Source organism: Engraulis encrasicolus, chromosome 10, assembly GCF_034702125.1.
Source record: "Engraulis encrasicolus isolate BLACKSEA-1 chromosome 10, IST_EnEncr_1.0, whole genome shotgun sequence".
Taxonomy (NCBI): Eukaryota; Metazoa; Chordata; class Actinopteri; order Clupeiformes; family Engraulidae; genus Engraulis; species Engraulis encrasicolus.
In genome coordinates this window covers 21,391,091-21,416,032 of record NC_085866.1, presented here as the reverse complement: position 1 = coordinate 21,416,032, position 24,942 = coordinate 21,391,091, and the positions used below count along the sequence as shown (strand labels likewise).

Sequence of the window (24,942 nt, the reverse complement as noted above, 5' to 3'; positions counted from 1 at the left end):
TTAGGAATAGTGGGAACCAAGCAGCACCTCAGAACAAAAGTGTGGTGGCCAGGAATGGACAGAGCAGCCGAAAGACACTGCAAGGCCTGCCACGGCTGTCAAATCGTGGCCAAGCCTGACCCACCAGAACCGCTGAGACCCACACCGCTACCTGATGGACCGTGGCGAGACGTCGCAGTCGACCTTCTGGGACCTCTCCCATCCAACCACTCCATCTTGGTCGTAGTGGACTACTTCAGCCGTTACTACGAATATGACATCCTGACTTCAACCACAGCAGACAAGGTGATAGACAGCATGGAGACAATCTTCAGTAGACACGGACAGCCAGTCACCTGCCGATCTGACAACGGTCCGCAATTCAAGTCAGAGCAATTCAAACTGTTCTGTGAGGAGAATGGCATCACACATGTGAAAACAACACCCAAGTACGCTCAGGCCAACGGGGAGGTTGAGCGTCAGAATGCGTCACTGATGAAAAGAATCAGAATAGCTCAGTCAGATGGACTGGACTGGAAAAAAGAACTGAGAAAGTATGTGACTGTGTACCGTGGGATTACCCACACCACAACTGGCAAAAGCCCAGCAGAACTGCTCTTCAATCGAAAGATTCGAGGAAAACTGCCTGAACTCATCGAGACTCACACAGACCAGGAGGTATGTGATCGTGACTCTGAGCAAAAGGCAAAGAGCAAAGTGTATGCAGACACAACCAGAGGAGCACGACACTCAGAGGTCAGTGTTGGTGACACTGTTCTCGTCAGACAGGACAAGACTGACAAACTGACAACAACATTCAATGCCACACCACACAAAATCATCAGCAAGACAGGAAACAAAGTCGTTGTGCAATCACCAGCTGGAGCACAATACGCAAGGAACACCACCTTTGTGAAGAAATACGAAAGACTGAGACAAGACACACACACCGAACAGGAAGAAACCAGCGGAGCTGAGAGCATCAGTCCCAGTGAGGCAGCAATGAAAGACAAGCAGTTGCCTGCTGCTGCTCCGACTCCACACACAGAAACTGACTTGCACACACAGACACAGCCTGACACACCAGTGAGACCACAAAGAGCCAGGATAGCACCCAAGAAGCTCTCTGATTATGTTTGTGAGTGACTAAGTGGACATGAGTTTAAAAAAAAGGGGGTGAGTCGTGAAGGGAAAAAAAGAATATCTCACCATTGTTCATGTGTTGAAAAAAAATGTTCATCTCACACGGTTTATGATTTCTGACGTGTGATAAAAGGTAACTCAGTCTCAGTTAATGGAAAATGAATATTCTGATATGTGACAGAAGGTTAACAGTTTCAGTTAAGGGAAATGAAGTAATCTTTTATGATTTAATTTTCTGGAAGAAAATGCATTTGTTTTACAGGAACTACAAGGACCACAAGAATGGACTAATGTTTTTGTTTAAGGAAATCTACTGATGAGATGCTGATGTGGTAAATGTTTATGTTAAGGAAACAGTTTAAGAATTCAGATATGGTTACTGTTGACATGAAGTAATGAATGGAACACAAGGTGATCCTTAGTTTGAATATTACTGTTGTTGTAAACGAAAAGTTTAATTCCAAGTAAAGGGGGGATGTCGTGTCCCAGGTTACCGCTAGGTATGATATTATGGGATGTACCGGAAGGAGTACACTCTGTTCTAATAAAGCAAGCAGACGAGCAGACGCGTGTTATGGAGCGTGCTTATTCATAAGATTTAATTCTGAAATGTATCTACCGAATGCCGAGCAAAAGTAGGTACACAACACTAAATGCATTTATAAATATAGGTATGGTTACAGAGTGATGAATGTCCAGAGAGAAGTGTCAGAAGTTGTCCTGTAGGTGGCAGTATTTGACCATGTTATTTGATGAAGCTGAAATGCACATGAGTTTGAAGTGAAGTTTGGACGGCGTTGCTTGCCGTAGTTCGTTTTTGAGAAGAAAAGTGCTGTACAGGGGAGCTCTGCAACGAGATGGCACTTTCAGTGTAATTTCATTGTTTTTGTAAATTGCTTGCTATAAAATCTCATCAAAACTGAAGATGTGCAACATAATGTTCGGTATATGAGATCAATACTTTGTTAGAGACTGTACGAGCGGCGATGTTTGAAGATTGTTCGTGATGTGTGAAGATTCCTCCAGCGACGTGGGCTAGGCCTATACCTGTTAGGATAACGAAACCTGTGAGTAATAAATTATCAGCAGATGTTAGTTTGTAAGTGTGACCAAAATGAGTTGATTGCTAATGATCTTTTTTTGTCTTTTATTTCGTTTTGTTAGGTAAGCCCACTGCCGTATTGTTTTTTGTATGAAAAAGTGAATGCTTTAGCAAGGCTACAGCTGTGAGTGACTCAAGACTGAAGTCTACTTTTGCACCTTTGGTTTAAAATAAATCTTACTGGAAAACCCCTGAAGAACTGTGTCCTGTGTGGTACTAATTCCACAGGCTACACACGTAATCCAAAAAGTCAGAGAATGTGCCCAGATAGCAAGATTACATTGAATCGATGTAGAATCAGCATTCCATTGCCGACGCTAAACCATTGAAACAACATCAGATGTCGATGTTGATTTAGCATCAGTTTGCACCCTCGACTAACATTGAAACTATGTTGATTTTGTAACTATGGATCCACGTAACTTCAACTGTATTTCGATACGTGCCTATATTGAAACAACATTGAAATTTCGACATAACTAAAAATCAATGAGCTTTCAATGTTATTTCAATAGAAAGGCTACCAGAATTATCTGGCTCATATATCCTGCTTTATCTACAGCCAGGATCCACATTTTAATAATATAAAATAATAAATATGAAACACAAGATGTTTATTAAGAAAGATGTTTATTATTTGAATTATTTTAATTACTGTCACCGCGACTGGCACCTCCAGTTCTGTCCGGCGCATAGCCATTTCTGCACAGCTTGTGTAAAAACAAGATCATCCATCCGATTCCCACCAGGCTGTTGAGCGAGGGCATCTGAAACACACAAAATATAGGCCTAGTTTTAATTAAAATGAATCCTAACAACACACATCGGTCCATAAAACTTTTCAAAATATATTGAAAATCCCATGCTATTTCTGAAATATTGTAATGGGTGTTATCACAACAGGTGTAGGCTACTCGTGTTGCGATATAGAGTAGGCCTACATCTGTTGTGATAACATCCATTACAATACTTACACATCTGAAGGAATACAGCAGGAAATATGGTATTGTGGAATGAATGTAGCCTACCGTATCCTTACAGTTAGCAGGACGTTCTGTTGGAGTCTTCCTAATCAAGGTCCCCGACCTCTGCTGCGTCTGTCTCCCTCCTCCTCCATCTCTGGCCATCGGTCCTACTGGGCTTTTAGGTCGTTATGATTGTGATGGGCCAGGAAAGTCAGAGCTGGAGCTCTCGTCATGGTCGTGGAAGGTCTAAAGCACATACACACAAGTTAAGTTTATTACGTTGTAAGTGTGTGTTCCAGCAACTGACACCAGTACACGTACTGCTAGCTGCAGTTCACAGAATGGCTGCAGTAAAGCTCGCTAGCCGGCTAGCCTGTTTCATTCAGCTTGTGTTGCCGATCGTAGGTGATCGGAGGAAATCGGCCGTGACCGCACCAGGCGCTCTCGGAAAACTGTGGCCGTTTATGGATCGCGGACCGGGGACACTTACTGTGTAAAAGTATGAAAGTCTGCTTACCTGTAATTGTTCCTGGATCCGAGCGTGCGCCACTCTTTGTCTTGTCCCGTTCAGCAACGACCGATAACTTCAATCTTTCCCGGTAAACTATATATCGATGGCCTTTCGATCATACGTAATTACCAAATATCAATGATACATCAATCATAATAAGGACGACCATGAATCAATGTTGTTTCAATATCATTGCTGTCAACTTTATTTTAGGTCGGGTTACATCGGTTTAACAATGGTGATTCAACATCTATTTTGCATCAATATTTCAATGTCGACCATTCTGATGATTCAGATGGAAAATCAATATCTATTCAATGTCAGCTTGCTATCTGGGTGCGCACCCACCACTAAAGGGAAAAGGTCCCCAACACTGTTTGATGATTCATGGTGGAGCGAACAGTGTTGCCGACTTTTACTTTCCTCATATAATACGCCCATGTAACCATTTGCGTGAGAATGATGGAATGCTTCGTTTGCACATGCTCGCAGTGGCTGTGTCGAAGACAAAGTTTGAATTCTTTGCCGTCTACAAACGCTAGAAATAGGCTAGGCCTACTCTTCTCGGTACGCCTACACAAATTAAAGATGGGCTGGTGGTTGTTTCTCTCGTAACACCTGTTTAAAAGGGGGGTGTAGCTGCCAGCAGTCTCTGCAAGCCCAAATGTGATCACAATTAATGTTGCCAGTTTTTTTTGCCAGAAGCGACTGCCGTTCTGACTGCGTTAACGTTCTGGGGTTATAAATGCGAAATGATAACTGACGTGATGGACATCTAGGAACCGAAACGTGGAACCCACAGCCAAGGCACGTTTCGATGCCAAGTAGAACCTTAGCCTTTCATTTGGTTCCATTAAGGAACCGAATTTCGGTACCCAGTCCTAACCACAAGAAAATGAAAGACCCCAACAGGTAGGCATGAACTAAGACTACGGTTGGAAACCGTCACCTGTGTGTACGTGCGTACAGGGCCGGTTCTGGCTTATTTGGTGCCCTAGGCAAGTTTGAGTTCTGCCCAAACTGCCACAAATGCCAGGAGAGTGGTACAGTACATTTGCATGTAAAATGCATGTGTAGATAATAGGCCTAGCAAGGAGGTCTGCACTGATCTACACTATCTAAAGCAGGGGTGTCCAAACTTTTTTTAGTGAGGGCCGAATACAGGAAAATGAACAAGGGGCCGGGCCGCACTTTAGCGGTGACATAGCCTATTGTGTGATGACCGGTAAGGTACCAAATACACAAGGGAGACAAAAGCTGTCTGGTAGCCCATAATTTAGGCTATTTCCAATATTTTCAAGAGGCAATGTAAGAAAAGGTAACAAAAATTGCATCAATAGGCCTATTATTGTGTCAGTGTATGAATTATCCACATGTACACGGTTAACAATTAAGCTTATTATTAATTGTTATTAATTATTATTAAATTGATATTTTATTATTGCCTACAATCAATCAATCCATGTTTATATGCCGTTTTATTTGTATTTAATAATTCTTATTATAGCCAATACTTGCTGTTCCCCGGCACTTCATGGGTTAATGTGAAACTCGCGCTGATCCAATCAGATCAGGTGCCTCTCTCTCTCAGACGCACGCAGGCAGGGATGAAAACAAAAAGGCAGCTCTTCTCTCTGTGCCTCCCTCAGTTTAAATGAGCTAGTTCTGTCGTAACCTAGCATGTTTAGCTAACTTGCTACAGCCAAAGAGGCAATTTAACAGGATGAATTCACAAAGCAATCAAAAAATAATGTCACTTGTGCGAAATGTGCTTACAGTACAGCATGATACTATTCCAACTGTGGGTTAAAGTTACAAATAAAAGTGCTAAGCAATCGCTAACGCTAACCGCTAATTAAGTTTGGAGTGTTTATAAGCAGCTGTTGCCGTAACTGTCTCCTATTATTTGGTGACGGACGGCGCTAACATAACAATGCCATATCACTACCAAACCGCAGATTACATCTTATTTTAACAAGGTGATGAAAAAGTACCCAAACTACTCCGGCCCCAATTGAAACTTGAAAAATATCTTAGCATCATGCTTTAGTTCCCAGCCTGTCATCCTGAACTCAGCGTGAACAGGTCTGGGTTCCCATGCATAGGATTTTGCAAACTAGCTCATCTGTGTTTGTTAGAAAGCATTGCTCATTTGTGGTCAAGCCAAAATATTTCCTTTGGATGCAGCAACTTATTAGCAACCATCATTTTCTATTTATTTCTCTGACAGGACTACTACTGTAACAAACAAGAAACAACTAGCCAGGTTGAAGTGGAGAAGTTTTAGCGGGTGGCGCCACTTGGTGTTCAAAGTCAGAATTGCAACAGAGTTACAACGTAGGTCAAATGTAATGTGCGGGCCATGTTCAATCACATTTTAAAAATCTGCCGCGGGCCAATAAAAACGGGCTCGCGGGCCGGAGTTGGCCCGCGGGCCTTAGTTTGGACTAGCATGGCCTACAGCATCACAAAGCATGGCAGCATAACAATTTTAATAAGCTACACATTTGTGCTGTCTTCCAAACCAATTTCATTTCTGGACTGGAAATAGTGGTGCATTTGTGAGTAGGCCTAGGAGAATGAGAAGGGGGCTATCTATGTGTTTGGAGGGACAGGGTGAGAGAAAGGGAGAAGAGCTGTCACGCTATTGAATTTCATAATATACAAAATATAGTAAATAGCCTCACTTGTCTGTTGTGCATGGTTCTGTTACATGATTAATGTAGGCTATGTCATTCTGGTCTGGAAATTAATGTTTTTTTAAGCTTACAACAAGCAGGTAATTCATGTGGATGGAAGGAGATATGGCAGCTAATTTTTTTTTAAACATTGCACCAGTCTTACTTTACATTGCTTGTCAACCTAAGCAAGTATTATGATATCAGGTGGGTGTTAGTGAGTAGTGAGTAGGCTACTAACAGCTACTTTACTGGATTTCATTGCTTGGCATACTTGGCTAATGTTAGCATGCTAACTAGCGATTTCTCTTATCAAAAACAAAGCTCTTTTTCTCTCTAATTCCAAATAGTAACCTCATAACTATTAGGCTTTCCATAATCACAAACGGTTGCTGATTAAATCACATAGTTCCAAAACACCCTCTGAAACTCCTGCATCATGCAATGAGTGGTTTAATGAGAACATAATAATCTCCATCCAGCAGAGCAGCACTACTGTTTGCGCTTGCCCTCTCTGTTGCTGTGTTCCATTATTCACCCTCTGTACTGTGTACCTTGTTTGAGTGCAGTGAAGTACCCTTTCCACCCTCCGCAATTCACGAGGCGAGTACATTCCGATTCCCGTTCTGTCTGATACACTTAACGGAAATGACGGTTGGTCGCGTGACATCCGAGTTTACCAACCGCCAATATGCAATTCAACACGGAAGGCACTGTTCCTTATGCTAACACTTTTTTAAGTTACCCCTGCCTCTAATACACATGGCGATTGTCTTTGGAATCAAAACTATGCTGTTATCACGGAGATTCAACCGTTTGACAGATCTGGCACTCAACTACGTCACAAACATGGCGGCCGTTGAGTGCGAAAAGTGTACAGTAACACCACACTTCGAAAAATGGCCGTTTTGGGGGCGTTATCCGGGTAATTTACAGTACACTTTACCGTCGCGATTAGAAATGGAACACCCTGCGTACCCAAACACAGTGCGGAAAGGGCGGTAAGTACGGGTAATGGAACACAGCACCTCTGTCTCTCGAATGAGTCTCCAAATTCAAAATAGATCGCACGCTGTCACTCGTCCCGCCCCCTTTCTCAGAACTGTCTGTTTATTGGTTCACAGACTTCCCAGAGACAGTTGGAAGCGATATTACTATTGGCTGAGGGGCGCTTTGCCGTGAGGAGCGCTTTCGCCACTCTTTGTTGATTGCGACTTCATAAAAAAACTTCATATCGCAAAATTAGGCATAGGAGAGCGCCATTTCGGCGCTCCTTCTTCACATGGCGCTCTAGGCGACCGCCTAGCCGGCCTATGCTAAAAACCGGCCCTGCGTGCGTCGTTGCCATCAGGAAAACTGAAATTGTTCAAGTAGGCTATTACTGTCTGCACGTTAGGCTATGAAACCGTTGGGCCTTGGCCTGTCTAGTGTCAAGGCAGACGGAATGGGTGGAGTAGCACCTGAACATGCAATAAATTTGTATGACCAGACTAAAAGTTTGTAGAAAGTTGCAACGCATGAAGACGACACGTTGAAGTAGCCCCCTCTGCATACACACAGTGGATATTTCTAGGGTTAGTGCGCTTGAGATTGTGAGTGACTGAAGTGTCTTTGGCACATGAAATGTAGCCTACAGATATTCCCCCTTGGCGATTTCAGTGTAACATTTTTGCGCAAGAGATGTCCAACTGCATTACAAAAAACCTCTCAAAAGACGTAGCCTAGGCTATCATTGTCTTAGTGTCCGTGGAGGAAAAAAAAAACTAAACAAAAAACAAAACAAAAACACCCCGACCCCGTGTTTTTCATGGCATTAAAGGGGTATGCCACTATTTTGGGGCTTAATACAGTTAAAATCGTTGGCAGGGGTTTATAAAGGTGGTAAAGTGACGTATTTTAAGTGTTGTCTTGCTTTAAGACAAGTTAAAAGAGGGAATATGTCGCTAAGCTAGTGAAAGGCAATGGATCCGTGTAGCATTGTAGCATGCTACACGGATCCATTGACTTTCACTAGCTTAGCGACATATTCCCTCTTTTAACTTGTCTTAAAGCAAGACAAAGCTTGACATGAAAAATAAGACACTTTACCACCTTTATAAACCCTGGCCAACGATTTTAACTGTTAAAGCCCCAAAATAGTGTCATACCCCTTTAAGTGCTATTCATTTGATATCATCCAATATTGAGCTGTTAGTCGTGTTAATTTTGTGACGTCACGTTTCATGGGGAAAAAAACATCCCCCCCCTCTGTTTTTTTTTTGACAAATCGCACCCTGCCTATAGTAATGTATTAAGAACAATTGTCTTTTGCTGCAAGTTTTAAAGAATTGCACTGTGTGACATACATACTCTAGAATTCCAAACCATATAAACCACCAGTATATGTATGGAAAAAACACAAAAAATAAGAAAAACAGAACACTCCTTTATGTTTGCACATTATTGTCTTTATTTACATCTTTATTGATACCATTATCTATATCCACATCTTTTTTTTTTTTTTAGTTACACAGCGAGGCCCAGGTGCACCAGGCTGTCCTTTCTGTTAAAGACGGTGTAGTACTGCCTGAGGAAAACCGTACCCAGGATCCAATTTGTGGGTGGAATCATTGATTCACCATAAAAGCCAGTCTGGCACTTGTTGGTGTTGTTGCTGACCTGTAAACATAGTAAAGAAATAAGCAAGTGGTGCGTTCATACAAACATCAGGTGCAGGACAAAAGAAAAATAAAGTTTAATGTCCGCACACTTGCTCCAGTTTCGCTTCTTTTTTTTTTTCTTAGATTATTTTTGATACAGATTATTTTGTCTTCTCAGTGAACTTTTTCAAACTGTTTTAAACTTCAAAACGTTAACAGGGAAGAAAATGTAAAAATTAAGAGCAAAATGGGAGTAAGTGTGCAGACATTAACTTAAGAATTTAATTTCCATAGTGTCTCTGAAAACATACACACATGACAATGGGCCAAGACACACACACACACACACACACACACACCCTGAATTCTATGATGATGTTCATGAGATGAGAACAAACACTCTGATACAGGGAAGCCGCCAGGGGGGACAGAGGGGACAGTTGTCCCTGGGTCCCAGGGAGAGGGGGGGCAGATTTGCGTTCTCATTACATGTATGTAATGGTGGTGGTGGTGGTGGTGGGATGGGGTTGGGTGCTCTCATATGATATGCTTTATGCAAAATTTTACCCACACACACACACACAATCTCAATCTCTCTCTCTCTCTCTCTCTCTCTCTCGCTCTCTCTCTCTCTCTCTCCCACACTCTCACATACACAGAAAAAGACAGGGACATATCTTTAACATCTCTCTGGAGCAAGCAGTCATCCCATCACTTTTCAAAGCTGCTACCATCATACCCGTGCCGAAGAAATCATCACCATCATGCTTCAATGACTACCGTCCTGTAGCACTGACGCCCATAATCATGAAGTGCTTCGAACGGCTAGTCCTGTCACACATCAAAGCCACCCTACCCCCCACCCTGGACCCCTACCAGTTCGCATACCGAGCCAAGCGATCCACGGAGGATGCAATCTGCTCTGCCCTCCATCCAGCCCTCACCTACTTGGACAATAAAGACTCATATGTGAGAATGCTGTTCATTGACTTCAGTTCAGCATTCAATACCATAATACCACAACAACTCATCAGAAAACTGGACAAACTAGGTTTCAGCACCTCCCTCTGCAACTGGCTGCTGGACTTCCTGATGCAGAGACCGCAAGCAGTACGGGTAGGGAATAACACCTCAAGCACCCTGACCCTGAGCACGGGGGCTCCGCAAGGTTGTGTTCTCAGCCCCCTGCTGTTCACGCTGCTGACACATGACTGCACAACGACCCACAGCACTAACCATCTAGTGAAGTTTGCGGATGATACAACACTGGTGGGCCTCATCACTAAGGGCGATGAGACCCACTACAGAGAAGAAGTAGACCTGCTGGCCAGATGGTGCAAAGACAACAACCTCCTGCTGAATGTCAACAAGACCAAGGAGATTGTTGTCAACTTTCAGAGGGTCCAAAAACAACTGCCACCACTGACCATCGACGGTGATGCTGTGGAGAGAGTGAGCAGCACCAAGTTCCTTGGAGTGCACATCAGCGACGACCTCTCTTGGACCACCAACACTACATCACTGGCGAAGAAGGCCCATCAGCGTCTCTACTTCTTGCGCAAACTAAAGAAGGCAAGTGCTACACCCTCCATTATGACAACATTCTACAGAGGAACCACAGAGAGCGTCGTGTCCAGCTGCATCACAGTGTGGGGAGGAAGCTGCACGGAGAAAAACAGGAAGACACTCCAGCGTGTTGTGAACACAGCGAAGAAGATCATTGGAGTACCACTCCCCTCCCTGCAGGACATTTACACCGCACGCCTCACCCGGAAAGCACTGATGATCATCAAAGACACAAGCCACCCTGCACCCTGCACAACAACAGCCTCCTGCCCTCTGGAAAGAGGTACAGGCGCCTCCGTTCCCGTACCACCAGGCTTGCAAGCAGCACGATGCATCAAGCAATCAAGATACTGAACACTCAACCCACTCTCCCTCCACTGTCAGCCTCTAGCCAGCCAGGCCACTGACAACCCTCCCCCCCCTCATCCCCACCACCATATCTGCGACTGAACATTCCACCTGCACTACTACATCTGTGACTGAACTTTCAACTTGCACTAACTCAAAACATACACATGCACACACACACACACACACACACACACACACACACACACACACACACACATACACACAAGCACACCGCACTTTCTGCACTAAACCCAAACATACACACACTGACACACAACTCATACTCACACACACACACATACACAGGTACACAGACACACACACAGACGCACACCGCACTTTCTACCTGCACTAAACACACACACACACACACACACACACACACACACACACACACACACACACACACACACACACACACACACACACACAAAACACATACAAACACACACACACACACACATACTGCTGCTGGTGTATTTAATAAACCTATTTTAATTATTTATTTTCTTCAATGCTACTATTACTATGTCAGAACGCTATAAAGGACTTTTAGAAAAAGCACAACAAAATACCTCCTCTTAATGTATGTTCTCTACAAGTCTTCTGTTGTCCAGTGTTGCACTTTAAATGTCTGTATGAGCAATGTCTATGTCCATACTGTCTTATGTCCATGTATGAGTACTGTCTATGTCTATACTGTATATGTCCTTACCTAGATTAGTCTATGTCTGCATGGGAGAGCAAGAAACGCAATTTCAAATTCTTTGTATGACCAGTGCATGTAAAGAAATTGACAATAAAACTTGACTTGACTTGACTTGACTTGACATACCTGAGACACATAGGCAGATGGTGGGAGGGCAAACGATTCTCCGTTGATGTTAAAGACAACATCAGGCATGTACTGCATGTTTCCACAGGACACAGTCTGTGGGAAGATGTGAAAATTAGAGTCTGCATTGAACAGAGAGTGCCAGTCCATCTTTGCCAGCCCCCCCAATGCTTCCCTGTGGGCTCCTTGGTGTCACTGATGATGAACATTTTTATTCAATATCTTGCAAAAACACAATTCGAAGGTCATTCTCTGATTTGCAATCAAGATGTTGAAAGGGAGAAAGTAGCCCACAAAGTATGCACAATCCTTTTTAGTTACACTTTTACACTCTTACACTTACTCTTAAACTTAATACTTACACTGATTGTTTGTTTTTGCCTTGGGTAGCCACCTATCCAACCATTAATGTTGTTAACCTCTCCAATGGGTCCGACCACATTTGTTGTTCCAGTGTCAACGAGAGCCCAGCACCCAGTAGCACAACCAACAATATTTCCATTGATGGTGATGCTGTAATGACACAGTACAGTAGTATGTAGCGTACAGTAGTATGCCGTAATGACACAGTACAGTATTATGCTATAATGACACAGTACAGTAGTATGCCGTAATGACACAGTACAGCAGTATAGTAGTAGTCCACATGGAGACAGGGGTCCATTCATCAAGCTCTGCTAACCCCACCCAACCTCACTCCAGTGTGTGTGTGTGTGTGTGTGTGTGTGACTGTGTGTGTGTCTGTGTGTGTCTGTGTGTGTGCGTGTGTGCGTGTGTGTGTTTGTGTCATACCTGTCCACCTTTATCTGCCATTGCTTCTCAGGAGTATTTGTCTGGATTGGAATCTGGTACATTTCGCCAGTGTAGTACTGAGGGTCAATCTCACCAAATAGCACCACACTTCCTTCCTGGCCGTGCCTAGCACCAGAGCCATCAAAGAGTTAATACTGTAAGTCAGCTTTGAACTGATCTTGATAACATTTTATTTTGAGGGGCCACAGTTACAGTGTAATGAATTATAGTAACTTACGGTGGCCCAGTGGTGCAATCAATTATATATCAAATTATACAATCAAATTATACAACACACATTAACATTTTACAATTACTGAGACATTTACATCTGGCAAACCACAAATCCTGAAAACAACTTTACATTTCACAAAACACATTTACAAATGTGAAAACACATGTACAAATGTGAAAACACATTTACCATTCACAAAACACATTTACATTTCACAAAACACATTCACATTTCACAAAACACACAACACATTTACACCGTAGTGCCTATTGTGGCAAGTACACTGTAACAGTCCATAGTGAACTACAGTATGTTTACACATTTTGTGTAACAACACTTGGAACTACTCACACTATCATATGTAAATGGGCTAAAATGTGGAAGAGCTTTCCCACTTCTAACTTCAGCCCTGTTTGATACTCAATGCTATGCTGAGCGAGCCAAATGCTATAACAACACACCAATGCTGATTGCAGGCACTCACAACAGACATGTACGAAATTCTGAATTGAAATTCACAGTAATTAATTGAAATTCACAGTAATGGCATAATACAAACATTAGGTGGTGGTGTTCTATATACTCTCAATGGGTGGTGTAGATTACAGTATTTGCCTACTGCTTGAACACTATAGGCTGATGCTTAGACCAAAATAGCATATTGTTAAGTTATTGGTAACATAACTTAAACACAGTGTGCCATACCTTAAACAAAAGTTCTGCTTAACACTGTTGCAGCAATTCAGCAACACACGTTTTGCTTTATGCTACACACTTGCTCATGGTCACTGCACACTTTTTCCTTCATAAGACACTCCATTTAAAAATGAACACCCATCATATCATTGGGAAAACACATCCGCTAGAAAAACAAAACACACTGGATGTATGACAAGATTTAGGCACCGACAATAAAACACATGCTTTCAAAATTAACCACTATTCTGCCAGTTACAAAGTTGCATTCTTTATATTACATTGCACTTATTTTATTTTGCATTTATTTGTTTTATTTTGATGGCTACTTTGCTAAATTCACACCTTCCTACACTCAAACAAAACAACAAATAGCACAACGGTACTAAAGAGCTGAATATGGAGTGACATTGACTGACTCACGTTCTGTAAAACCTACCCTGATGGCAGGAGTAGCCTTTTATCTTCATCATCACATGTTAGGTATGAACATGATAGTTTGTAGAAATACACATACTGTAATAGTAGATGTCAGCTGCATATTGTGTCTGGAAATGTATTGTACTTCGTTACTTTACTGTAAGCACACCTCATATCTCATACCCAAACATCAAAAGTATATAGACTATGTTTTTCATTACAGCAAGTTGACATCAACCACATATTTATATCATATTTAGATGTTTGAAAATGTGTGAATATACGTAATAGGCTACACAAAAAAATGGTTCATACAGTAAGCTCACATACACACTGTTGTGTTGAGAGTGATGTACTGTTTAAGATATTTTGCTTCAGTTTAATGTCCTGTACTGTAAGGTGCAGTTGTGTAATGTACAGTATTGAATTTTGGGGTCTTGTGAAGATGTACATTCTGTGAGTCTGAATAGACTGGTAAAAAAAGAAAGACTGCTGTGTTTTGTATAAAGTAGACAACTGTTTTCACGTTGATCTAATTTGTTTTCTCATTTGGTGCTAATGTGTGTCTTTTGACATGAAAGTGAGGTTTTGACAAAAGATTGTTGAGTTTTCCTGGCAATGTTAAGGTTTTGATAGCAGAGTTTCATGTTGGCATATATGTGCAGGGTTTATCTCCAAGTGTTGAGAGTTTTTGGCTTGTGTGTAGAGTTTTGACTCTATGAGCCAAATTTTGCAAATTGTGTGCAAGCAGTAGGCAAAAACTGTAAATTCAAAGAAATTCAAGGTAATGACAAAATGGGAACACTAGATGGTGCTGTATATTTATCAGTATGTGTCTATTCCCGGCACCTGTTGGGCTGCTTCCACCACCACCTAGTGTTTGTATTATGCCATTACTTTGAATTTCAATTCAGAATTTCGTACAAGCCTGACGCACAAAGATCAGAGAGGTCCGCATGAACTCGTCTCAGATCAGAGAAGAACATGCTTCAGACAGTATGGGAACACAGAGGGCTGATGCTTTAAAGCAGCAGTGAACAGAAAACAATAAGAAGGAAAAAAGAAATAGCAAATCTTGGACTTCTAAGTGGGTAATTTAAGAGCAATACATTCACTTAAATGCAATGCTTATCACTTTTTTAAAAACCTGATTTTGAGGTAGCATCAGGGCAATTGGAGCTGGAAACTGATGTGATTTTTTTTCTAACAAAATTCAAAGAACCAAAGAGTGCATTTCCTTACACCAAGCATATCAAAAAATAAAAGTCGGAATTTTTGAAAATAGATATGTAGCCCCTCTGCTAGGCCTACTCACCTGCTCAGGTAGACAGAGAAGAGGTCGTTGGGGACTAAGCCCTGGCTCATCATATTATCAAAGACGGGGGTGGATCCAGCCGCGGCATTGGAGGGAAAGCCCAGACCCAGAATGCCATCAGCCTCAGAGGAGTCAAAGGTTGAACCCTCAGCCTCACTCAGGCCAAAACTTTGGTGTTTCACAGGGATGCCGCCCACCTGCAATATACAACAAATATAACATTTGCTGTTGCGGGACACCACAGCTGTGACATGTCAACTTCATACAATTTTGACCAAAAGAAAAAGCAATTAGGCCTATTTGAAAATCGATGGTAAGACCTGGTTGCTGATACAGTAGGTATGGTTTTCACAATACAGCCGCATTAAACAATGTAGTACACCGAGTTTTAAACATGTGGGTTTCAAAACATTTAAAAGTCAGAGTAATTTCACACCTCCACGTTGTCGTAACCCAGAACGCCGGTCAATTTTCCCCTTCCATATTGGAGATAAAAAGACTGCTGGGTGGCCTGGAACGTGCTGGAACTCTGAGGGTTGAACTTCCTATGGTTATCTGAAAGAGTGAGATATTTTTGGTCAAGGCAGGTATTACATACCGAAGAGCACATCTCTCTCTCTCTCTCTCTCTCTCTCTCTCTCTCTCTCTCTCTCTCTCTCTCTCTCTCTCTCTCTCTCTCCCTCTCTCTCTCTTTCTCTCTCTCTCTCTCTCTCTCTCTCTCACACACACACACACACACACACACACACACACACACACACACACACACACACACACACACACACACACACACAGACAGATTCATCATACACAGTCTTTGGTTAATGATCCAACATTGTTTAAATACTGTACAGTATTAAGCAGGGCCGCTGCTAAGGTTTTGGAGGCCCTAAGCAGGGGGCCCTTTACAGCCGAGGACAGGAGGCGTGTCTAGATTGTCTTTTCTGAGCCACCAGGGCTGGACTGGTTATCTGGCATACCAGACATTTCCCAGTCGTGGGCCACTATTTTCAGAAATGTTAAAAAAAATATATATTTGAATATATATGCCCGGGCCCTATTTCTCCCCCAGTCCAGCATGGATAGAGGACTATTGAGCTACTGCTAAGGCAGTGTTTCCCAACCACTGTGCCGCGGCACACTAGCGTGCCGTGGGAGATCGTCAGGTGTGCCGTGGAAAAATCTTGGGGATTTTTTTGTGTGTGAATTCATCGTTATTATCAACAAATAATGCTTATGTCATTTTCTAGTAGCCTGGGGTGGATCCCAATATGTGACCTTGCCTCCACTTGTGCTTGTCTCCTCGTCCCACCTCCCGGCCCCTCCTCCGTAGAGAAAACGATAAAGTTTCCCAGCTGTCAGCCTCGCCACAACAACTTTTGAAGGACTGTTTTTCATTCATCATCACAATTGCAAATGAGGAAAAGACTTTACAATTGAGCTTTTGCAAGATATTGAAATATAATGCTGTTGTCAGTGATGTCATCATGACGAGAAGCAAGTGGAGGAGGCAAGTGGAGGAGGCAAGGTCGCATATTAAAACGCACTCCTAGTGTCTGCTGTTGACTGGCGTCCTAAGCATGAAATAATTCCTTATCACTAGGTGGCAGCAAGTAGCGAATTGCATTGTATCTTCAGTAGCCCTAAATAAAAACGTCCATCAGCTAGTCAAGACAATCCTCCTGACGTGACTGATAGTTAACTTTGCTAGCGCTGTTTCTTCATTAATTAGGTCAGAAAACCAAAATCCTACCCTGAAACACATTTGTGTTTTGCTTACAACCTTAGGCTACTGAAAAGTTAAACGAGTGAGGTGGTGGCATGATTGAGCACACAACGTAGTTTGTTGGTCCGCGTGCTTTCTAGTCGAGTGTGAGGATGCCGAGACCCTTCAATCCAGACTATCCAACTGCTGGTAAGCATAATTAGCCCGGTATTAGGAAAAGGGGAAAGCGATTACCTCCTGTTACCTCACGGGGAAACTTGCACCTTTGTCACAAACACCCCAGGCACAATTTCCAATCAGTTTTTAATAATAATATGACCGTAATATCTTGCATTTGAAAACATGAGATTTCCGCTTTGAGTTCATGGAGCGCTGTCAAACTGTCCAACTTCTTCTGACCGACCTCGTCCTTTTGCAGCGCTGTGATAGAGTTCTTCAGTAACGCGGAAGCATGTAGTAGATTGTAGTCTTTCATGTTAGCATTTAAGGACTTCCTGGTTCGTATCGGCTTCCGGCCTCCATTGGGAATGAATAGGGGTAAATTTCAAATAAGCTCCGAGTGCAAGCACGCGCTTAGCGAACCCCCGCAAACTGTCGAGGGTGTTAAAAATATGCTGTAGGTATGACATGGTTGATCATTTTGTGTCAAACTTCGACATAAATACGATGTTGCGTCCATATGCTAAACCCGGAAGCTTTTGGCGACTACAGAAGCGGCGCCTGTATCTAACGGCATGTACGTGCGGAGGCTTGTACCCATGGCAACCAAAGGAAAGTATGTAGTTCGGAAGTTTTAATGATCAGAAAGGGGTTAGCAATATTGAATTATAATCGTCATGATTTAACATGTGAATACACCAACATGATGATACGATCCGTTCCACTAATGAGAAAGGGATGCGGGGACACGCTAATGTTCGTTGTTGCCGTGCAACTTATATTTTTGCCAAACCTGAATCTCTATGGCGTTTTGCAATGTAAAAAATCGCCATCGAACCGGAAGTCCAAACGCCGCATACAAGTTGACGTCAACGCTGAAGAGCTCTATTGTGGTCAAACAGCATTTTAGGGTGGGCCTTAGCCAAAGGTGAATGATGCATAGGTTTCACACATTGACAGTAAATAGAATGGACGCCAAATCAACGCTATTTGCCATTCAACGCTTTGAAGCCAGATTTGGGAACATTCCAACTTACATTCCACCTTAGCAACGCCAAACGCAGGTGCTGATTGGACAACAACAAGACTTCTAACGGTCAATCAAACCATGTTCTGATGCTCATTGGTCAATTTAACTTTTAATATCTCTCTAAAATAAAACATCACCACAAAAAATCACCACCCTGGTAAGTTGGAGAGCAAGGGGACCTACTAGTTGAGCGAAAAATGATCCCCCTGGAGTGGCATTTAAGGGAGATACAGGGTTTTATGTCTCTCATAGGAATGAATGGGATTTGGCCATTTTTTGGTCTTTTTGGGTCCAACTTTGGCTCCAACTTGGCTTCAACAATGAAATAGAATTTTGGCCTCCATTCTATTTACTCTCAATGGTTTCACATTAAGATTAAGTGAGTAAAATATACAGAGATTGATATGTGTACATATGCATCTTCAGTGAAATATTTCCCAAATGTTGCTTGCTACTGTCAGAATAAGCATTATTTTCTGTAGGCCTATTTCTGCTAATAGAATGCTTTTGGACAGAATAACAATTTGTAAATTGTAAGCCTACTTTGAAGTTTATAGCTTCTTTAAGAAATGCACTTTTTATTTGAAAGAGGTAATATAAAATATTACTAAAAAAATACAGTTTTGTGTTTATTTGATTGCTATTCAAGACACTTTGTAGCCGCCAATATTAACAATATAGTCATTCTCATCAGAGAATAATTTGCTTTCATTATTTCATCATTTTTGGTTGGTGGTGTGCCGCAAGATTTTTTCAAGGGAAATAGTGTGCTTTGGCACAAAAAAGGTTGGGAAACACTGTGCTAAGGTTTTGGAGGCCCTAAGCATAACTGGTCAGGAGGCCCCCCTCATAATCAAATAATAATAGCAATAATAGGCCTATGCTTTTTTAATCAATCTCAAATTTTGGGGTCAAAGTGGTTGAGGCCCTAAGCGCTCTGCTTACTCTGCTTATTCCTAGCGGTGGCCCTGGTATGAAGAGCTGTAGAGTTGAAATTACATTGGCCACCTGCAGAATTCTTCTCTGACTTTTAATTCTACTTTTACAGTAATTTGATTCTCCAGAATGTTGTCAAAGTATCAAAATAAATACTCTATCTGGATTTATTTATTTATTGATTTATATTTTTATTTTTATTATTAGGATATATATTTATTTTCTGAGATAGGACAGTGGAGGATTGGCAAGGGACCCGGGCCAGAATGGAACCCTGGTCATTAGCGTAGCAGTCCAGCAGGGCCTCTGGATTTAGACTACTATATAATAGCTCTACTACTGGATTTACTCTGAAATATATTTTTTTACTGTGTACATACTGCAAGCGGGGCTGCTGCATTTGACAGAGGGCACCCACAGGTTTGAGGAGCCAGTGTCAAAGATAACCGTGAAGGACTGGGGAGGGGTTCCAATGGAGATCACACCATAATATTCCATCTAAAAAAAGAAAGAAAGAAAGAAAGAAAGAAAGACATATGTGGGATATTTATAGCAGTTACAGTGCTGGACACTGAGCTAAATTACGAGTGTTTCCATATCTTTCATCTGCATGGTCTAGCCATATGGCAACAATCAACTTTTTCCCAGTTTGTCGGAAAGACCTAGCCTGATAAACCAGACTAAATGCAAAACATTTTGGTGTCCAGCGGGTGGCGCTAGTTTATTTGTGATGAGAGCCTTTTACTTTGAGACAAAAAAACGTTTAGGAAATAAACACAGGATGTTATTGTTCATCATCTACTTTGCCGTGTGTAGGTCATCATTTCAGGGATCTTAAAACCAAGGTATTACTAACTCTTCAGCCCAAAGTATTGTTATATAAAACAATAACATCTGTAATACAATAACTGTTACTTTTCATCATCAACACAACATTAGATGCAAAGTTTATTTGTAAAATGGTAAAACATAATTGTTGCCATATGACAACAGCATGCAGGTATGGAACAACATCATTGACCATTCAACCCAGTTAACCCCATTGGAATGACTTAGGACTAGAGGTAACACTTTACTTGACGCTGGTGTCATACACATGACATGACCATGTAATAACAGTGTTATGACATGAACAATTTATAAACGTCATGTCAATGTGATAAACGTTTTATGGTCATGAAAAGTTGACATTGTTTGAGCTGGCAAAGTCATAAAATGTCCTGTGACTTTGACATGGGCCTATGTTTATGTCCACCATGACTGTGTTACGACACTGCTATGACACATACGTACGTATGATGCCTCCCTCAAGTAAAGTGTTATATTAGTAAGAGTCCATATTTACAGGATTTTACTGTACTTTGTTTAATGTAAAATGCATTGTATTTAACTGCATTTTACTGTTATACCAAGCACAAATTCAGGTACTAGTAAGAATGTGTAGTTTTTAATGTCATTGAATGAGTTTTGGTCAGTAATATGTTAAAAATGTAAGGAAAACCACCCCTTTCCATTTTTTTTAATCAAAATCTGTTGTAAAAATGAAAACAGACAAACAGCACTCAAACTTATTAAACTGTAAATATAATAATTTATGCTGTAGTCAAAAGCTATTAGCTAGTCAGTGGTGCCAAAAGTTGGTGAAGAAGGGGGGGGGGGATGTGCTGCAGTTTTCTTCCAACATAGGTGACTTACAGTATATCAGAAAAGTGAATACACCCCTCCCAGTTTTTGCAGATTTGTGAGTATATCTTTTCATAGGAAAGCATTACAGAAATTTCACTTTGACACAAGGATTAGTGACCTTTTAACAACTTATTTAGCCACGTACATTTCTTGTTCACTCAGAAAAAAACATAACACAGCCATTAATGTTTGAACATGTACTCACAAAAGTGAGTACACCCCAGATTAAAATCCGGTAGAGAAGGGGCTGTGTTGGCTCGAATCGTCTCCAAATGAAACGAAATGAAAAGGAATGAAAAGGGAGGTCATCAGTGTGCGTTTCAACCTTTCTTTGCATTGAACTTTTACATTGTGAGTCTGCATCTGGCTTAAATAGATTGGTGTGAGATTTGAATGCAATCCTATGGAGAATATCATGATCTGCTTCAGTAGTCACAGTGCATGTTGACATGCATGTTTCTTTTAGGTGTATTTCAGATTACCAATGTTGACAGCATCCATGCATCCCCAAACCATGTCAGTCCCACTACCATGCTTGGCTATTGAGAGGATACACTTTTTTGTAAAACTCACTTGTTTACCACCACACATGCTTGGAACTAGCCTGGGAACTCCCATACTGCCTTTAGTTCTACACAATCGTTTCGATCTGAAAGACATTATGGCGAGGATGACTCATAACGTACAAGATCATGGGATCTGTGTCATAATGGCCAAGCATTCGGACCTTAACAGTTTCTCTGCCCAATCATTCATATTCCGGCCCCATACGGAATTTACAATAGGCAACTCCCCAGACCTAATCTCACTTGTGATTAGGTCTGGTGTTAACCAGGCAAGCTTGGAACCATCTAAATCCAATTTGTTTATCTTGGTCTCAAGAGAGATGAACAGACCAAGGATATGGATCACTGGAACCATGTCGTGTGATCTGAAGAGACCAAGATAAACAAATATACTTTAGATGGTGTCAAGCATGTGTGGTGGTAAACAAGTGAGTTTTACAAAAAAAGTGTATCCTATCAAAAGCCAAGCATGGTAGTGGGACTGACGCGGTTTGGGGATGCATGGATGCTGTCAACATTGGTAATCTGAAATACACCTAAAAGAAACATGCATGTCAACATGCACTGTGACTACTGAAGCAGATCATGATATTCTCCATAGGATTGCATTCAAATCTCACACCAATCTATTTAAGCCAGATGCAGACTCAAAATGTAAAAGTTCAATGCAAAGAAAGGTTGAAACGCACACTGATGACCTCCCTTTTCATCCCCTTTCATTTCGTTTCATTTGGAGACGATTCTAGCAAACACAGCCCCTTCTCTACTGGATTTTCATCTGGGGTGTACTCACTTTTGTGAGTACATGTTCAAACATTAACGGCTGTATTTTGTTTTTTTCTGAGTGAACAGGAAATTTAAGCGATTAAATATGTTGTTAAAAGGTCACTAATCCTTGTGTCAAAGTGACATTTCTGTAATGCTTTCCTATGAAAAGATATACTCACAAATCTGCAAAACCTGTGAGGGGTGTATTCACTTTCGTGATATACTGTAATCAAGTGCCTGATCTCTTGCTTTTTCATTTTGGTTATTTATATATTTTCAGCAACAACATAACTAGTGTATCATGAAATAGCTACCTGACTGGTGTTATACTTACTTACACCATGAATTTACTTCCACTTTGACACCTCTGCAATGTAGATATATAATGTGTCAATAAGGTAGGCCTATATCAGTGTTAATTTCGTCAACCAGGACTATGACGAAAATATTTCATCAATGCCCCTTTTTGATTTTCGTCATTTAGGCTAAGATTAAGAATAAATTGGGAAGGCAATGAGTAAATATTACTAAGACTGAAATTGATTTTTGTGACTAAGACTACATTTTTGAAAAGCTGATGAAATGTACACTGGTGTTACATAAATAAAATAGAGAAAAAGAGAACCAGTGTGTGAAGAAGTTTTATTCTGTACAGTGTGATATATGCTAAAAAGAGAACCAGTGTGCGGAGAAGGTTTATTCTGTACAGTTCTATAATTGATTTTCATCATTGCGACTAAGACTAAGACTAAGACTAAGACGAAATTATTATTTTTTTTAAAGCGGCCGGAATGAACACTGGTATATTTTGAACTTACATCAGCATTTGTCATGATCTCAGTCCCATCCTGCTGCTGGAACTTGGCCATGGGATTGTAAGGATGCTTCTTCCTGTACTCTTCCCAGAGACCCTTCTCCTGAAGTGTCTCCCTGGCTGTCTTGCCCTTGATGAGGGGCACCCTGCATGCCAAAGACACACACGCACACATACACTTTCTTTAATTGGTATATTTTTACTCCGGAAAAAGACACATCAGGTTTTTTAGGAGAGAATTAACTTACCGTAAGGACTCAGAGAAGGCCACCAATGCACAGAGTACAAATGCCCACTTTATCATGGCTACGGTAACTCCACAAGTGAGGTTGAACACAGTGAATGAAGCAAGCCTGTTCCTACACTGATCTTTATATTCTGCTGGAGAGTGTCGTCAATGTTATCACTGTGAGAAAGTCTACTGACAAATACTTACCTGTAAGAGCACACACCTGACTCCTGGAGTGATTTGATATCAATACGCCATTTGTGTCAATGTTGACCACGGCAGAAAGTGCTGACACATCCAGTGACATGCCTGCCCATTTTCATTACTGTAATGTGGTATAAGGGTCTCCATCCTGACTGGCTTGTTCGTGATGTAGGACAATAGGATATTGCTTGGTCTTCAAACAGCAGTCCATAAGTAATAATCAGTGGGGGTACTATGTATGAAGTTACTGGAACCTCTGGTGAGTAAGTAGTCTGACAAGAACAAGGAAGTAGTCTTGCCGCACCTGTCAAGTCTATTGACCTACCGCAAAATTACGTTGTTTAATAAATAGCTGAGCAAGAGGTCAAGGCTGGACTGGTAATCTGGCATAATGGGCATTTTACCCGTGGGTCGACAATCCTCAAGGGCTGATGTTGCTGTTTCTCCCGCCTACAATTTAGAGGCGGCGGCCCATTGGTCCATCTTAAATATTGACAGTGGACTGGGCCAAGGGTATCGTATTGCATGAAAGCAGCCTGTGTATGGGTGAGGGGCTGGTCCAGGCCAATAATGTCTGGTCCATTGTAACGCCTCAGTCCAGTCCTACAAGCAGTGCATTGACACTCTCAGCTCAACAATGGTGGCAACCCTGCAGACATGACATAGACTCGTCCACCCCAACTTCGCAAAAGCAACATGCACTTCTTAAAGGGACACTGTGCAGGAAATGGACAAAAAAGGTACTGCAACTACGCTGCTCATTGAAACTGGGCTGCCTATTGCCAAATTCGATCTTTAAATGAAAGTTTACTAAGTAATAAACAAATATGTTCTACTATGGTCCAAGTACAGTCATTTTTGCAGCTATAAATGGCTATTTTTGGAAATTCAAAATGGCGGACCATGGAGAAGATCCCCCTTTTCATGTATGAAAAGTGACATTTTTTCAGTCATAATGAATACTTAGAATTTGATAGTGGTGGTAAGTGTTCATGAAAAAGATAACATTAGTGAATGGGCAGCATGAATTCTGGAAATAAACAACTAAAAGTCTCACACAGTGTCCCTTTAACATCCCCAGGACACTTACAGTAACATTCACACAGTGTAGACTGAGTAACAGTAAAAAAAATTATAACCCACAGGGCCAGGCACACCCTTGTTCCACTAAAGTAAATAAAAATAGTCCACATTAGGGAGGTATCAAGGTGTTTGCCAAGATACAGAACCTGCCCAAAAATCCACACCCATATTGACAACAGCAACAGTATCTGAGAGTACATTCCAATATGCTATGAGTCCTCCACTTGTGCTTGTGGCCTCACGTTTTGCTGATGCCCCACCTCTGTGGAGATAACAATTAAGTTTCCCTGCTGTCAGTCAAGCCAAAACATTTTTTGGGGGTCTATTCTTCATTCACCATCCAGTTTGCAAATGAGAAAATGACTTTACAATTGAGCTTTTGCGAGATATTGAAATATAATGCTGTTGGCAGTGATATCATCACGACGTATTACTTCCTGGTACGAGGCCACAAGCACAAGTGGAGGACGCAAGGTCACATATTGGAACAAAACCCAAATACAATATACAGGTA

The 24,942-nt window shown here is 41.6% G+C and overlaps 1 protein-coding gene across 1 annotated transcript; it reads right to left on the bottom strand.

Annotated features, from left to right (window-relative positions):
- Positions 1-8,814: 8,814 nt before the first annotated feature.
- On the bottom strand, positions 8,815-23,269 carry LOC134456823 (pepsin A-like). The gene is made up of 9 exons (XM_063208389.1): positions 23,161-23,269; positions 22,917-23,058; positions 19,459-19,576; positions 15,664-15,782; positions 15,228-15,424; positions 12,562-12,687; positions 12,132-12,282; positions 11,770-11,865; positions 8,815-9,036 (listed from the first exon to the last, which is right to left on the bottom strand). Exons 1-9 carry the CDS (start codon positions 23,214-23,216, stop codon positions 8,884-8,886), a joined length of 1,158 nt encoding a protein of 385 aa, XP_063064459.1. The 5' UTR covers positions 23,217-23,269; the 3' UTR covers positions 8,815-8,883.
- Positions 23,270-24,942: the final 1,673 nt, after the last annotated feature.

Bases quoted from the DNA above. Each gene is read 5' to 3' on its own strand.
- LOC134456823 (XM_063208389.1), bottom strand. From the start codon at position 23,216: ATGATAAAGTGGGCATTTGTACTCTGTGCATTGGTGGCCTTCTCTGAG. The intron at 15,425-15,663 runs GTGTGAAATTAC...TGTATATTGCAG, and splicing joins TGGGTTACGACAACGTGGAG to GTGGGCGGCATCCCTGTGAA. The intron at 9,037-11,769 runs GTATGTCAAGTC...CTATGTTTACAG, and splicing joins CATCTGCCTATGTGTCTCAG to GTCAGCAACAACACCAACAA.